The sequence below is a fragment of the Oryctolagus cuniculus genome, chromosome 16, assembly GCF_051225735.1.
Source record: "Oryctolagus cuniculus isolate XC-2025 breed Fujian yellow rabbit chromosome 16, ASM5122573v1, whole genome shotgun sequence".
Lineage (NCBI taxonomy): Eukaryota > Metazoa > Chordata > Mammalia > Lagomorpha > Leporidae > Oryctolagus > Oryctolagus cuniculus.
The window spans coordinates 42471307-42492782 of NC_142882.1; the positions used below are offsets into that span (position 1 = coordinate 42471307).

At 39.5% G+C, this 21476-nt stretch overlaps 1 protein-coding gene across 13 annotated transcripts in view; it reads right to left on the minus strand.

Annotated features, from left to right (window-relative positions):
* Window positions 1-21476, minus strand: part of DGKB (diacylglycerol kinase beta) — a 781129-nt gene that overhangs the window by 511179 nt on the left and 248474 nt on the right. For all 13 annotated transcript variants that reach the window (XM_089315158.1, XM_089315157.1, XM_089315159.1 and 10 more), the window contains 4 exons: window positions 20034-20151; window positions 17484-17572; window positions 17285-17401; window positions 7342-7440 (listed from right to left, as the gene is read on the minus strand). In XM_089315158.1, coding sequence (XP_089171284.1) covers window positions 7342-7440; window positions 17285-17401; window positions 17484-17572; window positions 20034-20151 — 423 coding nt within the window. The remainder of the gene's footprint in view (window positions 1-7341; window positions 7441-17284; window positions 17402-17483; window positions 17573-20033; window positions 20152-21476) is intronic.

The window sequence follows — 21476 nt, forward strand, 5'->3', positions numbered from 1 at the left end:
AAGTCAGGGGGGAGGAGGGAGGAAGACATGAAAAAGAGATGGAAGTTAAAACTAAGAATCTAGCACTGCAGTCATGGAATATAATAATAATTTACAGTAACTATCAGTAATGATCATAAAGATACCTTAAAGGCATAGTAACAACAATTGCTATGTGAACAGTGTTACTTATCTATAGTATAACTTCAATTTTAATAACTGCAAAATAACACTAAATAGCTCCATTTTTAATTTATTAACTTTAAAATACTGATGTTAAAACAGAAAAAAATACTAGATGTCCTCTTTTTTAGAGAACAAAAATATTGTTTTAGGACAAATTGTAAGTGAATTATTTTATACAGAGAAAATTAAATTAAATCATTACATTGAATATAATAGGAGTGACTTCATGATTTTCTGGTTCCTTTGACCCTCCCAAAATTAAATTTAAAATGTGATTTACTGTATGTTCTCACTCAAATGAGGAAGCTAAAATAGTTGCTCTCATACAGTCAAAGATTAGAACTGTGGTTATCAGAGATTCGGTAGGTAGGGAAAAGGAGGGATACAGAGAGATTGGTGAATGGTGCAAAATTTAGTCAGATATAATGAACAGATACTAGCATTCCATAGCACAGTGGGTTGATTACAGTTAGCAAGAACCTCCTATATACTTCAGAATAGCTGGAAGAGAGGATTTTGAAATGTCCCAGGACAAAGAAGTGATGTGTTTAAGTGATGAATATGCTAATTACCCTTTGATCATCGCACACTATATATATGCATCAAAATGACACACTGTACCTCACAAGTGGGCATAACTGCTATGTTTCAGTTCAAAGACGCATAAATACAGTTTACAAAATAATGAAGAAATAAAAATGTGATTTTCTCATGAGACATCTTAAGTCTTCTTTAGTTGATGAAGTCAGAATTAACTGGATAAAAGTCTCCTCACTGAAGATTCATTATAAAAGCATGTGTACTACTACAGAGCCAACTTACTTTATCATCAAAAAAATCACCCAGTGCTGAGAATAACAATTCTAAAGAAGTTGATAAATGCATACTTTCCTCTGCAATCACTCTAAGAATTGAAAGGATCCTATAAAGACTATTCTGTTTTTTCCTGTGACCTCATAAATTTATGTACTGTCAAAAATAACTTAAAAATTACTAACTAGGGTTATTATAGCAAAGAGAAATTGATGAATAAGATAGTGATTTAGTTAAGATTTGCACACACAAATAGACACCATTATAACCCAACATCATAATCAGAGGTGTGCATAAATTTTCTCTAAGCTTCCTAAATTCAGAAAATAAAACATGACAGCAATAACCCATAAGTCATAAAAAGTAACAAACCTTGATAATCAGAGTTGAGATGAATTTCTAAAAAGTAATGGAAAACATTTATAATATAGATTCTTTTGGGTTACAAGAGAGGTTTCATCAGATTATTGTTTAAAAATACCTTTCAAAGCAAGCTGATGACACAGAAATGATGCTTAATTTAATTAAATAAAACTCTAGGGGCCTAAAATAACACAGACAAGCCGTCTTGGGTTAGGGAGAAAATTTGAAACACAGATGAATGGGCAGCTTATATGTTCATCAGGCCACATTCCATATGAGATATTAAAGATTTTTGTGACGTCATTTCCTTTGAGATTGGACAATAAAGATTTCATGGGTATGATTGAGGCAAGAACCAAGAATGCATTTATTAATGAATTCTAGTAAAACCAGTCATCTGTTTTGAGTATCATTTGAGAAGAGTTGCTGGTGTCTTTAGAAATTATTTATCTTGGGGCCAGCATTGTAGCATAGAGGGTAAAGCCCCCGCCTGCAGTGCCAGCATCCCATATGGGTGCCGGTTTGAGTTCTGGCTGCTCCACTTCCTATCCAGCTCTCTGCTATTGCCTGGGAAAGCAGTAGAAGATGGCCCAAGCCCTTGGGCCCCTGCACTCGCATGGGAGACCCGGAAGAAAACTCCTGGCTTCAGATTGGTGCAGCTCCAGCCGTTGCAGCCAATTAGTGAGTGAACCAGTGGATGGAAGACCTTTCTCTCTCTGTCTCTCCTTCTCTCTGTGTGTAACTCTGACTTTCAAGTAAAATAAATAAATCTTTTTACAAAAAAGACATTGTTTATCTAGAGTGCTCACAGAAGAGTTGCACAAAAATAGGATTTACTCTCCATTTGTCTGGAGATAGACGAAGTCTTGGAAGGTATCGACATTTCTAAACAGTTATGAATCCTCCTCCAGATGATGGCAAATGGATTATGGTTGCAATACACTTCAATGGAAAAATTTGCAAGGAAAATATTATAAGTACCTAAACTCAGTCATATCTATGCACACACATGTATATAGATATAGATACACACACACACACACACACACACATATATATATATATATGTATACATCTACATATAAAGGTTTGATAGAGAGAGAGAAAAAGAGAGAGAGAGAGAGGAAAGGAACACTGTCATCTGCTGGTTTACTCACCAAATGCCCACAATGACCACAAATGGATTAGGTTGGAGCCAGGAGCTGGGAATAGATTTTGGTCTCCCATATGGATGGTAGGAACCCAATTACTTGAGACATCACCTATACCTTTCAGAGTATTCATCAGCAGGGAGCTGGAGTCAGGAGCTGGCCTAGGGATCAAAGCCAGTCACGTTCACGTAGGTTTGGGGTGAGGAATCAAAGCCAGTCACTTTGACGTAGGCTGTGAGTATCTGGACCACTAGGCTAAATGTTCACTCTACAGAGGAATCTTGATGCAAATCCCATCTTGAATGAATTTTAAGCAATAGAAATTTTAAAAATTTTATTTATCTGAATGCAAGAGAGACAGAGATAGAGAGCATTTCTGTCTTCTGGTTCTCTCCTCAAATGCCAGTAATGGCTGAGGCTAGGTTGAAATGAATCTGAAGCAAGAACTCAATCCAGGCCTCTCAGGTGAGTGGTGGGAACCCAGATAGTGAGCCATCATTGCTGCCTTCTAAGGTTTGCATTAGCAGGACGCTGGAGCCAGGAACCAGAGCTGAGTATTGAATTCAAGTAATTCTGTGTGGGTTGTGGGAATCTTGAGTCTTAACTCACATCTCAATCCCCAATGCAGCTTTTGATACTACTCCTTTAGTATGATAGATGCCAATTACAACTCCCACTCCAAAAGAAAAGAAAAGAGAAAATACTTAAAATGTAATCTCTTTTTTTTAATTTATCATATAGCATTTATCTTACAATTAAGGTAATTTAATTACTGAGTAATGAGTTTTTACCCATTTATTATGGCAATAACCACCACTGAGATCAATTATCTGTGGTAGTCACTCACAGTGCACATTTAGAAAATGGCTGCCATCCAGTCAGTGAAAATGTTTATCCTGGCAATTTCCATTACAAGTGAGCTATAGCTACAGAATTATTTCCTTAAAGTACAGAACAAGTGTTAGGAATGAGAAGGCTGAGAGGGTGGTGTAATTTTTAAAAATTTTATTTTCATCTATTTGAAGGACAATAAATGGGGGGTGGGGAAGAGAAAGAGAGAAAGAGAGAGAGACAGAGAGAGAGAGGGAGAGAGATAATTTTTTTGCAGTTGCTGATTCATTTTCCTAATGCCCACAACCGCCAGGTCTTGGCTGTGTCAAAGCCAGGAGCCAGGCAATCCACCCAGGTCTCCCACATGGGTTGGCAGGGGCCCAAGCATTTGGGCCATATCTGTAGCCTCCCTAAGTGCATTACCAGGAACCTGGATCTGTAAAAGTAATAGCCAGGACTAGAACCAACACTCTAATATGGTAGGCAGACATACCAAGCAGCAGCTTAACCCACTGTGCCACAATACCCACCCCAGGGGCCGTTTTTTGAATGACACCTGAAAAGATGTTCCAAACATCCGAAGGCTTTGGTTGTGGATCTTGACCTGAGGTTTGTCATGATGCAAGAAGAGATTAACATCAACCCAGAATTAGGGATCCACGGTCATGCAATAACCAATCTTTGACCACACAGTCAAAGACTAAAGGAAAATCTCAAAAAAACTCAATATCCTAAGTTCTGTCTTTTATATTTTCTAGAATGTGATGCAGATAATACAAATGGCGTTCCCAATGACTGAACTTAAACTGATCTTACTCTTCGTAGAGAACCTTAGCACAAAAATAGTGGGGCAAATATTTTTTTCAAGAAGGAAATGGTATTAAAAATGAAAAAAATCAAATATTTTGTGAGTAATACTGGTTTTCTTTAAGCAAAAGGCTAAAACTCTACATCTAATAGTACAGTGTGGAATTATTCCTGGGACGTTAATGAGAGATCACATATTGAAAAGGCTCACAGCCTACCAATTGGAGGACCTAGGTCCTTCTGTGGGCAGGACAACTTTACTAGTTTGTTCAAAGTATGAATGCTAAATAGGTAATGGATATAATAGTCACTGCATTTACTCAATGATTACAAAGGTCCTTTATATGACGCTGGTACTGTGGCGTGGCAGGTAAAGCCAGCGCCTGCAGTGCTAGCATCCCATATGGGTGCCAGTTCCAGTCCTGGCTGCTCCACTTCCGATCCAGCTCTCCGCTATGGCCTGGGAAAGCAGTACAAGATGGCCCAAGTCTTTGAGTCCCTGCACCTGCATGGAAGACCAGAAGAAGCTCCTGGCTCCTGGATTCAGATAGATGCAGCTCCAGCCATTGAGGCCAACTGGAGAGTGAACCAGAGGATGGAAGACCTTTCTGTCTCTCTCTCTGCCTCTCCTTCTCTCTCTGTGTAACTCTGACTTTCAAACAAATAAATAAATAAATCTTAAAAAATATATCCTTTATATATAAGTAAGACAGGTAAATATCTAAAGTCAAGTTATTCAGCCTGATTTATAAACATTCCCAAGACCCAGAATATTTGAAAACACAGGTGTACTTAGAGAATTAAAAGTAGTTCAATCATCCTTGACTTGTGTGTAGCTTGGGTGTCTTGATCCAGTTAAAGAGCCTTGTTTACCAGGTTAGAGGTTTTGAAATTCAAATAAGAAATTATAAAAATATTTTTAAAATCATTTCAGTCTACTCGAGAGGAGGAGAGACAGAGCTTCCATCTGCTGGTTCCCATAGAGTTATCCCACCTGGCTGTCTTGTTCTACAGAAATAATTCTTAACTATAGGTGGATCTTCCTTACTTCCCAGAAATCATCCTGTATTTCTTTCATCAAGGGAGCTCCCTTCCTCCTAGGTGGCTAATGCATAACATGTTCCATATCTTCCAACTTCTTGCATCCCCTAGACCATCCACACATTTCAATACAACCAAGTACTACACAGATTGCTTATTGTACTGCTTATCATCTGCTTCACTGGGACATAAACTCTACAAAGGTAAAGACTTGTTTTTGCTTTTTATTGTCTTTTCCTTCACCCAGTAGACTTGCCACAACATAATAATTGATATTATCTAATGATTACATTCATTAATACCTTTATATAGTACCTGGTCCACTGTGGTTCTTAATAAATACAAGTTATCATAATTATAATTATATTACTAATAATACAATAGGGCCTCTAGGTTGCATCTCTACAGGGCTTGCATTCAGAATGGAAGGATGACTTGAATATAAATTAACACAATGGATGAACTAAAGAAACAAGATCCTAATGGGATGAACAATGAGTGTGGCAGCTCTGATACTTGAGGCTAGAACCCAGCGATGCACCGACAGAGAGCAGGCTGACATTGTAAAACCAGAAAAGACGCTGGAGGAACCACCCAGAAAAACAGACAGGACTCTGAGAGGTAAGCCCGTGTGAAGGATGAAACGGTCGATACCTGTCAAATACTTGAGAGTGAATATTACCACAGAAATGGCAAGATAGTAAATGTTGAGATACAAATAATTAAAACTGTAGGAATTTTAAACAATTGACATCTTCAGAATCAAGTGCCTAAATGCAACAAAGAGTTGGCAAGATTGTTAAAAGAAAAGACTTTTCAAGCAACACATGTTCTCCACCTCTGATTTTCTCAAAGAAGTGACAACTGAACCATAACTGACATATGTGGCTCAAGGAAAGTAGTCTCCCAGCTGGCTGACAGTGGAAAGCCTTCTACAGGTGGGGTGGTAGTAGATGATGAAGTAGATTCCCTTACAGAGTGAAATCTGAGATCAACCATGCATGCAAACCATACAATCACTACACACTTAAAGAAGAATAAATAATGTAGAAATTCTATAAGTCCTTTCCCTTTAAGACCATACTGTGAAAGAATAAAAATGGCACAAAATTAACCTAAAATGTAAAGTATTTTAATATGGTGCTCTTTACTTTTAATTAATTGTATTTGTTGTGGGATGTCTAATACATCTCAAATTTCAGGAAAGGAAATTTAGAATCAGCTATTGCTATCCTCAGCAATACAAGATATATTTTCTTTCCCTCTATCTTTGTGGTTTAGGATTTGAAGAGTTCTTAACAATTTTGCTCAATAAAGGCATTTAAAATACAACTAGTATTTTGCAGATAATTACAAAATGAATCACAAGTGGGTGAAAATTGAGTGATTTGATTAATTTCTAAGTTGACCTTTAGAAAAGCATTTGTCTAACATGTCTTAGATGTAATATTTTTATCATATCAAATTCCAAGCATTTCTTTCCATGTTGATTTGGCAAATGAAAAGTACATTATGGACATAAAACAGTTTTATAAAAACTCACTTTATTGATAATTTAGGCTTTAAATGGGAACAGGAATAAGAAGATAGTCTTTGAATACTTGCTTCTGTCTTTACCAAGGTTTGTTCTTTTCAGAGTTACATTACTCATATATTTTTCACTTCTGTAGTTATTGAGTTGAGTACTTATTTTGCAGGTAAATTGATTGTTCAACAAAAAATTAAAAACAGCTAATGGCAATGCATATTTTTTCACAAAGGCCATATCATCATTTTAGGTTGCCTCTGATCTAGATGAGAGACCTCACCACAGCAGATATATAATCTGCATCCCCAGCAAAATTGCCACAAAGGAAAACTCGATCATTCTGGGAAGCTGGATCTATAAAATAGGTAAAATATACAAGTGTCCTGCCTGCACACTTTCTCATAAATACAGCTTGGCTCAGTGATACAGCCTGAGTCAGCTCCAGCCCTGGCCCACCTTGCAGGAAGGTGTGCTGTGACAAGGAGGAGCAAGGCAGTACAGTGGGCAGTGGGGACGCGGTTCAGCTCTGCCCCGTTCTGCCGGGATCACTGAGAAGCTAGTGCTGGCAGTGCTGTGTGGCACAGCCTGCAGTTTGGTCCTAAGTGGCCCTGGGTCACGGCAGAAGGAGAAGGGGACACTCACCAGCACCACCGGGCAGATTGTTGTGGGAGGTAAAATATGGTCCTTCAGCGGTCCACAGTCACACTCGGGTTTGAGGTGAGAGGCGCACTTGTTATGCAGCTGGAAAAGAGGGGGCAGATCATGTTTCAAGGGAGATACAGCAAACACACTCAAAGTCCATGAAGAGAACTATGAGAACAAACACAAGGGATCCTAAACGAATTCACATTGCATTAGCCCTGACATTACTACCTTAAATAAACTGTGTAGCAACTTCTGCGACCTAGCCTACATATTCTTCATACCTCAAAAACGTTGGTATTAAGAATGCACTTACATTTTGGGTTGAAAAACCCTGATTTCTTTAATAAACTCAAATCCTTATCCACTACAGCATTCTGTTTGCCTGGAATACTGCACCATAGATGCTGCTTTTTTTTTTTTTTTTTTGACCCTCCTGTTTTCTCAAAGTCACTCCAAAGTGCACAGCTCAGTATGTGGCATAATTGATCCCATCATTAGCTTTAACTTTGTAATTCAATATGTAAATGCAACCCGAGATTCCTCTCAGTAGGAGCAGGATATAAATAAAATAAGATGATTATGATGATAAAATTTTATCTTTATATTGTATTTATCAGCTCGACATTAAGTCCCTGTATCATCATATAACACACTATGTGTTTTTCAATATGCATGAAACCAAACTTGTTTTTTTTTTTTTTTTAATCAACCTTGGTCATTAGTTTAAATTAAAGGGTTACAGCATAGTGTATTAAAGAGTGGTATTTCTAAATTGAGGTGGCAGTTTCTGTTGGAATCTCACAGATTTGATAAAATAACGCTTGCTCAGAGGCATTTAAGATTGCAGTCTCCCTTTCTGCTTGTCAATTTAACATGAACCACTCTTACTGTAGAAAAATTATGCATTTAAAAAATAAAAAAAATAATGTTATGTTGTAAACAAAAGTCACATCAGTTTTCAGTTTGGAACTGAAACCCACCCCATCTGAAAGGCCGGGCTACATTAATATCCACAATAAACTTACCTTGGCAAGTGGTTAATTAGCAAAACTAAGCACAAGAATCTGGGGTGTTGATCTGCTATTGACCACATAACAGTGTGGAGGGGTGATTTCCATGGTCCTAGAATTTGAAATATTTGTTACACTAACTCCCTTAGAGTTAGGCCACTGGTACCATAATGACAGCCCATTAGTCTACATTACATGAAACAAAGTTTCTATATATAATGATCCATAAGGAACAGCTCTGCCTCTCTGTGGCTTATAAACTTGTTTATGGAAGGTGGTTTAATCTCAGGAGGCACTGCTGATCTTGGTCGAGAGTTAAGACTGGTTGAATACTCATGTATGACAGAACTCAATAAAGTTACACTGGGCAAATAAAAATTAATTAGTTTCCTCCAAATAAAACCAGTGACTCATTGTAAAATACATTATTTGTTTATTGGACTTAATCAACGATTTTCTTAGACTTAATCATGGTCCTGGATATTTGGATTTCGACATAATAGATGATTAAGCACTGCAGAATGAACTGGGTTCCCCCCAAAAAGGTATGGGAACGTCCTCACTCCTGGTACTTGCGTATATCTGGAAATAGGGTTTGGTAGATGTATTCACATGGAGGCACAGTCATGTGGGATTAGGCTGGGTCCTATCTCAAAGACTAATAAGAAGAGGAGAATTTGGAAAGAGAGACAGAGACACAGGAGGCAGAAGGACATGCAGTGACACAGGTGGAGAAGGAAAGTATGTGGTTACCAGCTTACGATGCCAAGGGTTTCTGGAAACCTCTAGAAACAAGGCAGAGTCAATGGGTACTTCCCCAAAGCCTCAGAGAAGGTGGATCTGCTGTCACCTTGCCTTTAACCTCCATGACAGAGAGAGAAGAAATCTGTTGTCCAGGGCACCTTGTGTATCAGCTGTGGGAAATGAGTATGCTAGGCACTGTGAAAACTGGACGAAAGCCCATAGCAGACTAGGTATCCCAGAGCTCAGGATGGTTGCCACAGAGAAAAAGCTTTTGCCTTTGATCTCACACAATTGTGGTGAAACTGAGAATGCAGATTCAATGGACCCTCCATAAATAGCAATGCCTAAGAAATCTGTGTGCATGCTGATGGAGAAAGCGAGGAATTTTTAGTCTTGGCTACAAGGCAAAGCCACATGTGTGAGTGAAGGTCAGTGCAGAAGTGCACCGAGTGTCCTGCTTGTTCGGGTCACAGATTCTCAGTCTAGGATCTCGGTTTCCAGCCCACCTCCATCCCAAGAGCTCCAAAGAATTTGCTACTGATAGGATACAGGTGAGCAACATCTCCACTCCTGTGATTTGAGAGCTACAAGGCAGAAGAGAAACGGCAACAATAAAACAAGTTGAGAGGCAAGCTTTTTTTTTTTGGGGGGGGGGGGTCATGTGAGCTATTTCACCAGTCAGCAGGAAGAAAACAGGACTCAATCACGCAAACTCTTCATAGTTAGGCTGAGAATTCCAAAGTACAGCTCCTGGCTGTTGGTTCACATGAAGCATTGGCTTCTACAGAACGAAATGAAAGCCAAGTGGGTTCTCCAGGTCATTCACCACTCCAGCCACCTCCCTGAGTGTTGCTGGGCATCTGTGAGACATCCCTGACAAAATGTAGCATGTAGCTGGGTTTTTAAGAGGGTTGGTTACCATGTTAGACTCAGTGAAACATGGACACATTGTGCAAGAAAATGCTCCTAACCGGGAAGGCTGCATTTACTAGTACCAGGCAGGGATGCAGGGACGCCGGGACACCTTATGTTTCATTCAGAGTGGACTCGGTCAGCTGGTCAACACATTTGTGTGCCTAACATGATTTGTGGCTAGGGGTGTCAAAGCTGAGGATATCATGTTCACAGCATCCATCCATTACCAGCTGAGGGTCAAGCACACATCACAGGTCTAACAGGCGATCCTAGTGCTCAGAGAACAAAATATGTTGAACACTCAGGACTCCACCGAGCGTGAATGTGAACATCATCTTTGATGTGACCTAAAATTTCTGTAAAAATAAAGTTCCCATTCTTTTAATAAAAAATAAATATCAGCCCAATACATATTTTTATAGAATTCAAAAGCCAGATAAATTTGTGTTAGCCCACTGGTGATATGCTGTTTTCTGATGCTTACGAATAGTGTTCACTGGTTCAAAGTTCGTTGAGCTTTGCCGCGGGTCAGATAGGGATACTGATCGCCATGTATGAACATGGTACACTTTAACAAGGTATTGTAGCTTGTCAAGGTGACATTTCCTGGCAGGAATATAGGAAAAGATCCAGATGGGCCCTGCTCACTGTCAGATGCCGAAGGTGGACAGTTGTCCCAACAACAACCCAAACCTCAAATTCGAGAAAACCTAAACCTGAGAATCCTCACTGAGAATGCAAATAACGTAAGCACTGATGAACCTGCCTCTGAAGAGAAAACAAAAACAAAACCTGTCCGTGCACAAGGGAAAAGCAATTATTGCCTATTTTTGAAATTTTAAATAAGATATTGAGCATGTGTTTGGCTAGTGGTTAAGTTGTTGGTTAAAACACCCACATCTCATACTGGAGTGACTGGGTTTAATCCCCAGTTCTGGCTTCTGAATGTCACTTTCTGTGATGGTTCAAGTAGCTTGGCCCCTGACACCCATGTGGGAGACTCGGATGAATTCCTGGCTTCCAGTTCAACTCAGCCATTGTAGGCATTTGAGAAGTGAAACAGTCCTTTTGCCTGTCTGTCTATCCTCCCTCCCTCTCTCTTGCTTTCTCTCTCACTCACTTGCTCTCTCAAATAGATAAAAATAAAGTTTGATCTCAGTTTTCCTTGTATTTTTTAAAAGTAACCTATAGACAACCTCAAATTTTCATTCTTTAAATGTGCTTAGACATTCGCCTGTGCTGTGAGGGATTCAACCTCTTAGCCAGGAATGTCATGTGATCCCAACCAGCTTTTCCTGGAGGTGAATGAAACACTTGAAATAATTTCAGAGCGTATGAAACACTCACTGGCACCTAATTGGGATTCAGGTCTGTGTTTACTTGAAGCTGGTGTCTCAAGTTAGGAAGAAAAAGGAAGTGTGTAAGTGCATGTGTGTGTCTACATATTCATGGATGGAGCTGAAAAAAAAAGTGGAGGTACTGGTCAGAGAAGAACACAGTAGAATCTACAAACCAAAAAGAGGAAAAGCAGAAAATAAATTCTCATACAAACTTAGAGGGTGAAAAAAAGAGAAACATTAAATCACTGTTCCAAAGAAAAACTCAGTGGCGTGAATAGAAGGAAGAAATTTGGTGGTTGCCACGTTTTATTGGCCCTAACAATCATACTTTGCAATTTCAGGCTGCTTTCTAAATGCCAGCATTTGCCAAAGCACAAACTTTTCTGTGGCTTTGGACACTTAAACATTCCGATTAGGAGTTTACAATGTTGGTACAAAGGGATTTCCTATATGCTAAAGTTAGTTAATAATTGATATTATAAAATAGGCATTCTTTAACTTAGTCCCCACAAAACGTATCATCCTCATTTTCTGGGAAGCCCTGCCTGACTGCGGATGGTTCATCTGACCAGGAGCGATGCACAGCTCTGCACAGGATGCCGAGGAAATGCTCCCGGCAGAAACGAACAGGTGTAAGCAGCAGGATCCCAAGGATGGCAGCCGGCAAGCGAGAGATGCCAGAGAGGAACAAGGAGAGAAACTCCCTGGCTCTGTGGACTGAAATACAAAGCACAGAAAACCGGTGGCCTAAAGGTTAGGAGACAGTTTTCCACTGTTCTGAGAGACTTTTTCTGTTTCTATTTTTTTAGAGTGCTTAGATTGACAAATGGAGGTACAACTCCATTCAAAAACTCTGTCTTTATAACCTACATGAAGGCAAAAACTGGTAGAATAGCAAGAAGTGCAAGGTACTAACTGAAAAATAGGTATGAAGATTTTTATCTTAAGCATTTGTTTAAACTTGCTTGCCTATCTGAGGCAGATCTGAGCATTAACTGCAGGAAATTTTTAAACAAAATTAAAATAGGACCTAGGTTTGGAATCCCCTGTGTCACACTCAGGAGAATGGTGTGTGCACATCCAAGAGAACCTAATGAAGAATTCCTGAGAGCCTGCACTGCAGCCAGAGCTCTCTGGGTGATCAGGAAATAAAATGTGGGTTGTGGAGCTGGAGCAGTACGCAGTCCGACCAAGTCCACAAGGAAAGTGTGAAGACGCCAAACCAATGGAGGGCATTTCATTTCAGTCTTTCCTCTCAGTGTGGAAGGAAAGAAAAAACCTCTGAAAACAAAGCAAACCAAAGTACTTGTATCAAGGAAGATAAGGGACTTAACCTTATCCCTTAGATACAGATGAGAGTTAAGACATATGCATTCAAGGAAGAGGGGTTAGCAAAATAAGAGGCAGTGGATAGCTTTCCCACGGGGCTAACAGGTGCACAAAGCCACAGTACTATTAAATTAGCATCCTGTGCTTAGGTCTTGGTCTGATTTGTGAGAAGTTAAAAACCAAACTGAAGTTGGGGAGACTTTGAGGGCTGCATTTATTATCACAGAGCTATTATGGGTTGCTGAAGAAGGCATATGATAACAAACTAGTATTTTCAGAAGAGGGTTCTGGAGGTGGAACGCAGCCTGTATCATAGGAAAAGTACCTTCTGTTAGGGAGGTAAGCCAAGAGATTCCGACTCCACTCTAGCCAAGGGGTGCTAAGAGCTTGCACGAGGCTGTGAATGTGGAGGAAAAACTCAGATGGGAGAGAGGTATTTCAGGGAGGGAATGTCAAGGCTTAGTAGTAGGTGACACATGAGATGAAGGTGCAAGGCAAGGGAAGGGAAATTCACTTCTATTTCCAGTGGCTGGAAGAAGGATGGCCCTGTGTCTGACGAGACAGCTGAAGTTGTTGCTGTTTATGACTATAAATCAAATCTGTGAGTCTCAATCAATCAGCCTGACTTAGGGTTTTGTGGGATTCTGGGCACATGATTCTAGATGTTTCCAGGACGTGTAGGTATTATTCCACATGTTCCATGACCCTAGATCCTTCCAGAGGTAAGACAGAAATTGCAAGACTATGCACAGTGCACCTTGTGGGCATTAGGAGCTGGTTTTGTGAACCTACATGGTACTTCACCTGATTGTCACTATACAATTTTTTAATGGGACTTTATTTATTTGAAAGGCAGAGTGACGGAGAGGAAGGAGAGGGGGGAGAGAGAGGGAGAGGGAGAGAGGGAGAGAGGGAGAGAGGGAGAGAGGGAGAGAGGGAGAGAGGGAGAGAGAGAGAGAGAGAGATCTTCTGTCTGCTTGTTCATTCCCCAAATGGCCACAACAGCCAGCTCTGAGTCAGGTTGAAACCAGGAACCAGGAACTCCATCTGTGTCTCGCATGTGAGTGACAGGGGCTTCAACTGCTTGGGTCATCATCTGCTGCTCTCCCAGGTGCATGAGCAGGGAGTTGGGCAGAAGCACAGCCGCTAGCAGGTGCTCTCATATGGGAATGCTCGTATCCCAAACAGCAGCTTAACCCACTGTGCCACAATGCCAGCCCCACTGAGGAATTCTTGCCTGTTTCTGAAATTTTAAGTAAAACACTGAGTGGGGGGTTGGCCAGTGGTTAAGCTGTTGGTTAACACACCTGTATCCCATATTGCAATCCACAGATCAGGCTTCTGATTCTAGCTTTTTGCTAATGCACACCCTTGGGAGGCAGCAGTCATGGCTCAAGTAGTTATGTCCCTGTTTCTTACTGAGAACTTAACTATGTGTGAAGTCCTATGCTTTTCTCCCATTTAATCCTTGCAACAATCCTATAGCATGAGCACCATTAACTCTGGCCAACAGACTGGCCAAAAGTAATTAGATCCATGGCCCAAAATGACACAACCATTATGTGACAGAGACCATGTTAACATTCTGATTGATCTGACTTAGAATAATCAAGCCACTGCCAAAAGTCCTATATAAATGGGAGTAATGACATTTGGAAAAACCCTGAAGTGAAGCCATGCTTCATACAGTTTCTGTGCAATTGAAGGCTCACAGAATCCACTCCCAAAGGCCTCCCTCCTGCTCCCATCTCACAGCCTGCTCATCCTTCTCATGACTTCTGCTAGCTCTTTGTCAGATGAGTGACACTCTGGAGACTAGAAAGACAGATCGAAACAGGTTCTGCTGTTGAGAGACAATCACTACATAGTCTTTAACCAAGAGCACATCAGTTGATATTAGCATTATCATACAATGGCCTAAGAGAAAAACATGCAGTAATCCTAAATAAAGATATTGGGTTCATGTGTTCTGTTTAGCCTAGGCTAAATACAATCAATAAATTAATACACATGTCCCTACAGTTGCTTAAAATTAAAAATCTAAAATTATACAGTGGCTGAAGGCGTTTCAGAGAGGCAGTACATTTTTTTTTTCTGGGGATGACATATTTCTATTAATTGTGCAAGTCTTGTTTCAAAAACTAAAGGCTCATGGGACATCTGTGAACAATGCTGAGCTTGGCCAAATGCCTTAGGGATCGGGGGCTGAGGAAGAGGCAGACCTGATTCCCGTTTTGTTTTGCTATGTTTTTCTCCGACTCTGCATTAACTCCCTCAGAGCTCCCCAGTTAGCTGGGTTTCTTGAGTGGAACTTGAGATTTTTTTCCTAGTTTATTTTTCATTCCAGGGTTTTAAGATATTTCCAGTTTATGCCATGTTCTGTTATGGTGTCAAGTGAAGTCATCCTCAGGTACTCATTGATCTTGAGTATGGGAATAAACTGTTAGGGACTCATTGCTTTAATGGATGGGAAAATAAACTCTAGATTTTTATGTGTTTTATGAAGGGTGACCCCTCTTTCTTGTCAAAGAAGGCACCTTATTCCTTGGAAGGCAAGAGTCAGGATCAAACCAAAGAAACACGTGCAGCTGTTAAGAGGCAGGGCTAGTTGTAGGATTTGGAGTTACTGATAAGAGGACCCATTAAAACCAAAGAAACAGAGTTAGGAAACTAAATGGAATATATAGCAGGGAAAGAAAGGACTTTCAAGATGCCTTGATGATCAGGAAGAGAGTAGTAACCACAGGAAGTTGTAAAGACAGTGGCCCCCACAGAATGGAGGGTAGGAGGTAGGCTTCATAGAGAATCAATGGGGGAAGGAGCGAAATAAACAATAGGAAAATTCTGGAAGTTCTACATGCTATCTCATTGGGAGAGGCAGCAAGACAGGTTTTTTGAGTGTTCAAGCTGATTACCCCTTTAAAATCACTGATTTTGTTTAAAAATAAAAGAGAAATAAATTGGTAACAGTAAACCTAAGACATTATATGTGGAATTTATAAAGAATGTGCCAATAATTAGAAACACAAATAATGCATAAATGCTGATATTCTCTAGTTTCAGTTTATGTTAAGGCTAAAAGCATACCTAGCAACAGATGCATTGTGTGGGTAAAATATAAGAAACAAGTTCCTAAGGATGTGAAACAAAAGCTATGAATTTTTGTAGTTAAATTAAAAAAACCTCTACATTTTAAAGATGCATAAGTGCTTCAAAACTGAAAAACAAGATGAAATAGCTTTATTCTTGTTGAACGCTGAGAATTCTTTTTTGAGTAATTCGTGTGTGCAATTTAAATCAGTTAGACATTTTATTATTTTATATATATTATACTATAACAAACACTTCAAAAATAAAATAGTCCTTTATAATTGAGAACATTTCAAGTGTAATTGAGCAGTAGTTGAAAACAACTGAAAAACTTGTGCTCATTTAAGAGAAAGTACTTATTGTATTTTTAAATGTAAGTCAAGGTTTGATTTTCCATTATTCTATGTGAATGTGTGCTTGAGAAAATGGTTTAACTGGTGTTTGGGGTGTTGGGTGTTGGTAGAGGGTGCTGCATTTGCTTAACTGCCCATTACTGTTTATTCAGACCAAGGCAAGCACATTATCCCAGTAACAGAAGTACTCAAACACTGTGCTAGGAAAACAAAAAAGTCCAGTCCCACAAAGGCTTTTGTGCTACATTTACAAAACAACTGGTTTCAATGACGTGTGTTCTAATGAATCTGCAGACATCCAACACAAAACACTTGCAAATAACAGCTGAGTCTGAAAGTTACTTCAAGCCACTTTTGACAATCGTCCAAACCAATGGGTCCCAAAGTCTCCCAAGACAAATTTACCTCTTCCTTCTTAACTGCCAACACTATTGGCAACTAGCATTTCTATGTATACCTCTTGTCCTCCCATCTGTGATGTACCCGAAGGAACAAAGCAACAATACATCGGGAAGTGAGGAAATGATGGCTTCTCAGAAGTTCCAATTGTCTATAACATAAACTCATTTGCATTTCTACCTAACCATGTGGTCAAGGGCAATTTGCTTAACTGTTTTTGACCCTAGTGGCTTCACAATGCAACTAAATATTTGGACCACATTTCTCATACGTCTTCTAAGCCCATAGATCTTGTGAATAAATCAATTTACAATATTTAAGACAGAAGACTCTCACAGAAGACTATTTACAAATTTCACATATTCACAGAAGAATATTCACACTATTGAAGACAAAAGAATCTCAAGATAGGGATGAAGGGTAGAAGGAAAGCTGAGGTCCACCCAATCAGTATCCTATTTTCAGTGCCATCCCCCTGCTGTGGCCTCTATTAGCTGCCTGGTACCTCCAGAGTCCCAAGGAACCCAGTCTGAGAACTGTGTGACAATGGCATCTCAGATTGTCATCAGCCCTGAGAGTGTGGATCCTATGAGGACCAATGTGACTGTGATTCTTGGAAGCCAGATGAACCAAGACGCTTCTATATTTGTTCTGCCTTATTCTAAGGTTCAGGAAGCTCTTTCGAGCAGGGCCCGCAGCGATATGGGAGACACAGCATTCAAGATGATGCACTGTGGGATTTATTTCCGTTGCTACTCACGGTGATCTGACACCACACACAATGCAGCCCCGTCAGCCCCTGGTAGCATTTGACCGTTTTGTGGCATTTATCGCATTTGGTTGGGCAGTTGCCTTCCACCCAGTAATGGTGCATGACCTAGAAGAGAAACACAGCATGGCGTCAGCAGGAGGTTCCCACCATGGCCACCCTGGGGAAAAGGGCACACCTCCAAACTCACGTCCGTGTTCTTTTTGGATTTCACGTAAGTCTTGATGCAGGAGGGCGGGGCTCGAGCCACACAGCGCTCGTGGACTGTGTACTTGCAGACTGAAAGGAAACAGGTACACAAACTCAGAGCTAATCCGGGTCCTGATTGCAATTTTATGAGAAAAAAATGACATTAACAGAACCTCATTTCATATCCACTGCTCCCTAATCAATCCAATCAGCCACATCAAGGGAAAGTCCAAGCCGACTGTTTCTAGCATGGAATACAAAAGGCCAATTAGTACAGGAAATATTAAGCATGTGAAAAACCAAGACTCCTCCATCATGGCATAGCAGGAAATGCTTAATTAAATCAGTCCTCACTCAGATTTTTCACAATAATTCCCAGATGACAAAAATATTAAAGACAAATTGATGACTGCCAAATGGCTTGGTGTCATTTGCTAGAGAGAGGAGATCTATATTTCATAAAGTATAGGCATGAGCGCAGCTGGTGGGTATGGGAATAGATGCTCACGAGTTTATGTTATTTTGTCTATTGATTTATCTGAACCCTAAATGGCTGATTGAGTCTGCTTGTAGGGGACTAGATTTCCTCATACATGTCAGGTTGTCAACAGAAGCTCACCCTTCTGTTTCTGTCACGACATTGTCCAGCAGGTTTAGCCAGGCAGCACATAGCAACATTAAGTTTACGAGCAAATATGTACATAGACATACATATAAACATGTACGTATGCATATGGAATCCAAAATGGAAAATGGAATTAACGTGAGTTTATTTTGGCACAAAAATTTTAATATTCATACACATGTTTTTTCCTTTTTTAAAAATGTTATTTAAGGTATACACATTTCATATATACAGATTTAGGAACATGGTGACATTTTAATGATCCCTTTGTATACACAGATTTCAATTTGTTGTCTAAAAACACACATCTATCATATGTGTCATAAAATCAAGACTGATTTATTTGGCATTTTCAGATTTTCACATTTCAAGTCAGAATATAATCTTAAAGCTGTTTCTTTAAAAAATAAAATACTAGTTCAGAATGTATAAATTATGAGTAAAATGTAAATAAATCCAGCCATGTAGCCCTTTCAATGAAAACGTAACTACTGCTTGAGAGTATACTGAAAGGATTAAGTCTACCTAACATTTTTAGACTAAAAGTCTTCCAAAATTTATTCAGATCTGTGATGTCCTCCAGCAACACTGAGGAAGAAAACATATTATTTTGTCTTTTCCACAATTAGCTATAATGTTGAATATTACCTTCACCACTCTAATTAGTAATAACTTGCTAGCAAAATTCCCACTTTTTATATAACATCACTTAGTTTAGACTTATACTGTTTCATGAGCTACTATTAATACACTCTGCTGTGAAATATTTCTTCCCTTAAAAGTAATAGAACATTAAAAATCCCCACATTTTCTTTGTATATGCAGAATGTTCTAGAATAACTAACTTTTCCTCTATGGCCATGGGAAACCGTTCTCTGATATGACATAGCACATTTCATTAAAAGCCTTCAACACCTGATAAACCATGTGCCTATATGCAGCTAAAACATGGGCTTCAAAGTCAACTATTACATCTGAAGGTAAGTAACTTTCCAAATGTACTATAAAAGGTTAAAAAAAAAAAAGAAAACTATGTATTGTGCAGAAGTCAGGTAAACAAAACAGATTTAATTAAATACATAAAATTGGGGTGGGTTTAGTAACCTCAACAGTTTCAGTAACTCCATAGGCAGCAGTGAGTGCAGATAAATTCATGGTTGTACTACTGGGAACCTTAAACTTAAGCAAAAGGGGATACAATATCTACCCTCCTACAGGTGAACATCAAGGAATATAAATTTTTCTCATGATGGTAAACTGCAGATTCAAAATACTCAGATGATTTTATGAAGGCACCATCAGTTACACTAGTAGAAAATTCTAATTGGCAATGCTGATCTCATAGAATAAAACAAAAGTTGCAAAGATAAGTGAACTAAAATAGTCAAAATGACCATGTCTCAAGAACTGGCCATGCGTTGGATTCTAAAATCCGTTAACAGCATCTGAAGATTTTCCATGTAGCAGCACTAAAAACAACGTGCTAGAGACATAAAATTGGTTCATATTCCCTGTGACTTCTTAATTTGAAGGCAAATCTATTTTTAACCGATTAGTGCAATTAAAATAAATTCGGAGGAACTGACTCATTATAAGACCTCCATGTGAATAAAGCGGCTAAAGTAGGAAAAAATGAAGAAATATAAAGATATAAATATGTGAAGTCAGGGGGTAATTTTTGAAACCATCCCAGAAAAAAAGGTAAATCAGGAACAAACCACAAGGGGAAAATAATGGCCAAGAATTGGAAGGGATGCTTCATTCCTTCCCCAGGAAAGGATTACTGTAGCTCAACCATCAGGAACGCCAGGGAAACACACGTCACACGTGTATCTGAGGCCTCCTCCACATTCCAGCAAGAGCTGAGTGGGCAACGAGCCTCGCCTGGCCCAGAGCGTGGACAGCCGGGAGAGCGAAGGTACTCACAGGAGCAGGAGAGGCCCTGCTTCCCCACGCCAATCAGCATGTTCAGGCAGAGGTTGCAGTAGGCGGGCTTGTTGAAGTGCTTCAGTCGCCACACATGCTGTCCATCGTCCTTCACGTTCTGCACGGGGCATAAGAGAAACAGATTTCACGTCACGAAATAAACAGTGCAATATCTACGTGCCAATAAGACGCAGGGCTGGACTGACGGCAGCTGAAGACAATCTGTTATTTCAGCTCTGACTTTCTCCAAGATCGCCACAGAGTCTTTAGAAAAACACACGTGCGCTGGTGCAAGGGGATGCTGCTGACAAACCTCGGTGCTATAGCAACCCAGCGATTCTTGCATAATGTCAACAGTTCAACAGTATATCCCAGCCAGCACCAGGGCCTGCGGAACAAGCACGCTGCATGGGATACTTCGTCTTCTGTTGGGAAACTGTTCCAAGGGTTTCATCTGGGTATTCCTTTTTGAATTATCATTAATATTAATATATTCTTGTATGGCTGAAGTAGTGCAATGTAAGATCTACACTTTGTGTGTGTGTGTGCTTACTTTGGGAGAGAGAGAGAGAGATACAACCCATGGCAACCAAGAGGCTGGAGCTGGGAGCTGGGAACAGGATAGCAGGAACTCCATCATTACTTGAGCCATCATTGTTGCCTTGCAAAGTCTTCATGAGCAAGAAACTGGAGTCAGGAGAGGTGCTGGCATTGACCCCAGGAACGCTGATATGAGCATCCTAACCAGCTCCCTCACAGCAGGCCAAGCACCTGTCCCAAAAGCTAAATAGTTTTAAGGAACTGAATTATATTTGCCGTTTTATCACTCCTTTGTAAAGCAGGAATGATATTAATATTGGAGAAAGGTGATAAAATATTAAAATTGTATTACTATACTCAGTTCTCACAATCACCACAGCTATTTGCCATATCAGATACTTGAGTTCTGATTAAATTCACGCTGTAGCCAAAATACTACAATTATCATTTATTATTCTAAGACTTTGTATAAGACTGTAAGAGCTCCTGCTCTGATGGTTATTTAACCACATCTGTGGTGTCCAAGATTGAAACATAATGAAGTAATACTTACAAAACTACTTAAATTTTTTACAAGGAAGTGAAAATATTAAATGAAGTAAGTATATTTCATTACCTTTATTAATATCAGTTTGTCCACTAATATTTATTCTCTGTATTTTACTTACTAAACCACACAAAACTCAAACACACTTATGACATCATTTATGGGTATTCTATTAAAACTATTATAGATAATAATTTTCAGGTTAGCTAAATAATAACATTTCTTAGAATACATTCACCTAAAAATTTTTGAGCACTCACTATTGTGGGGAGCAACTGGGAGCAACTTGGACTAGACTAAGTTACTGGAATTAAGACTTATTCTATGCATCTGCTCTCCCACAATATGGCGCTGAG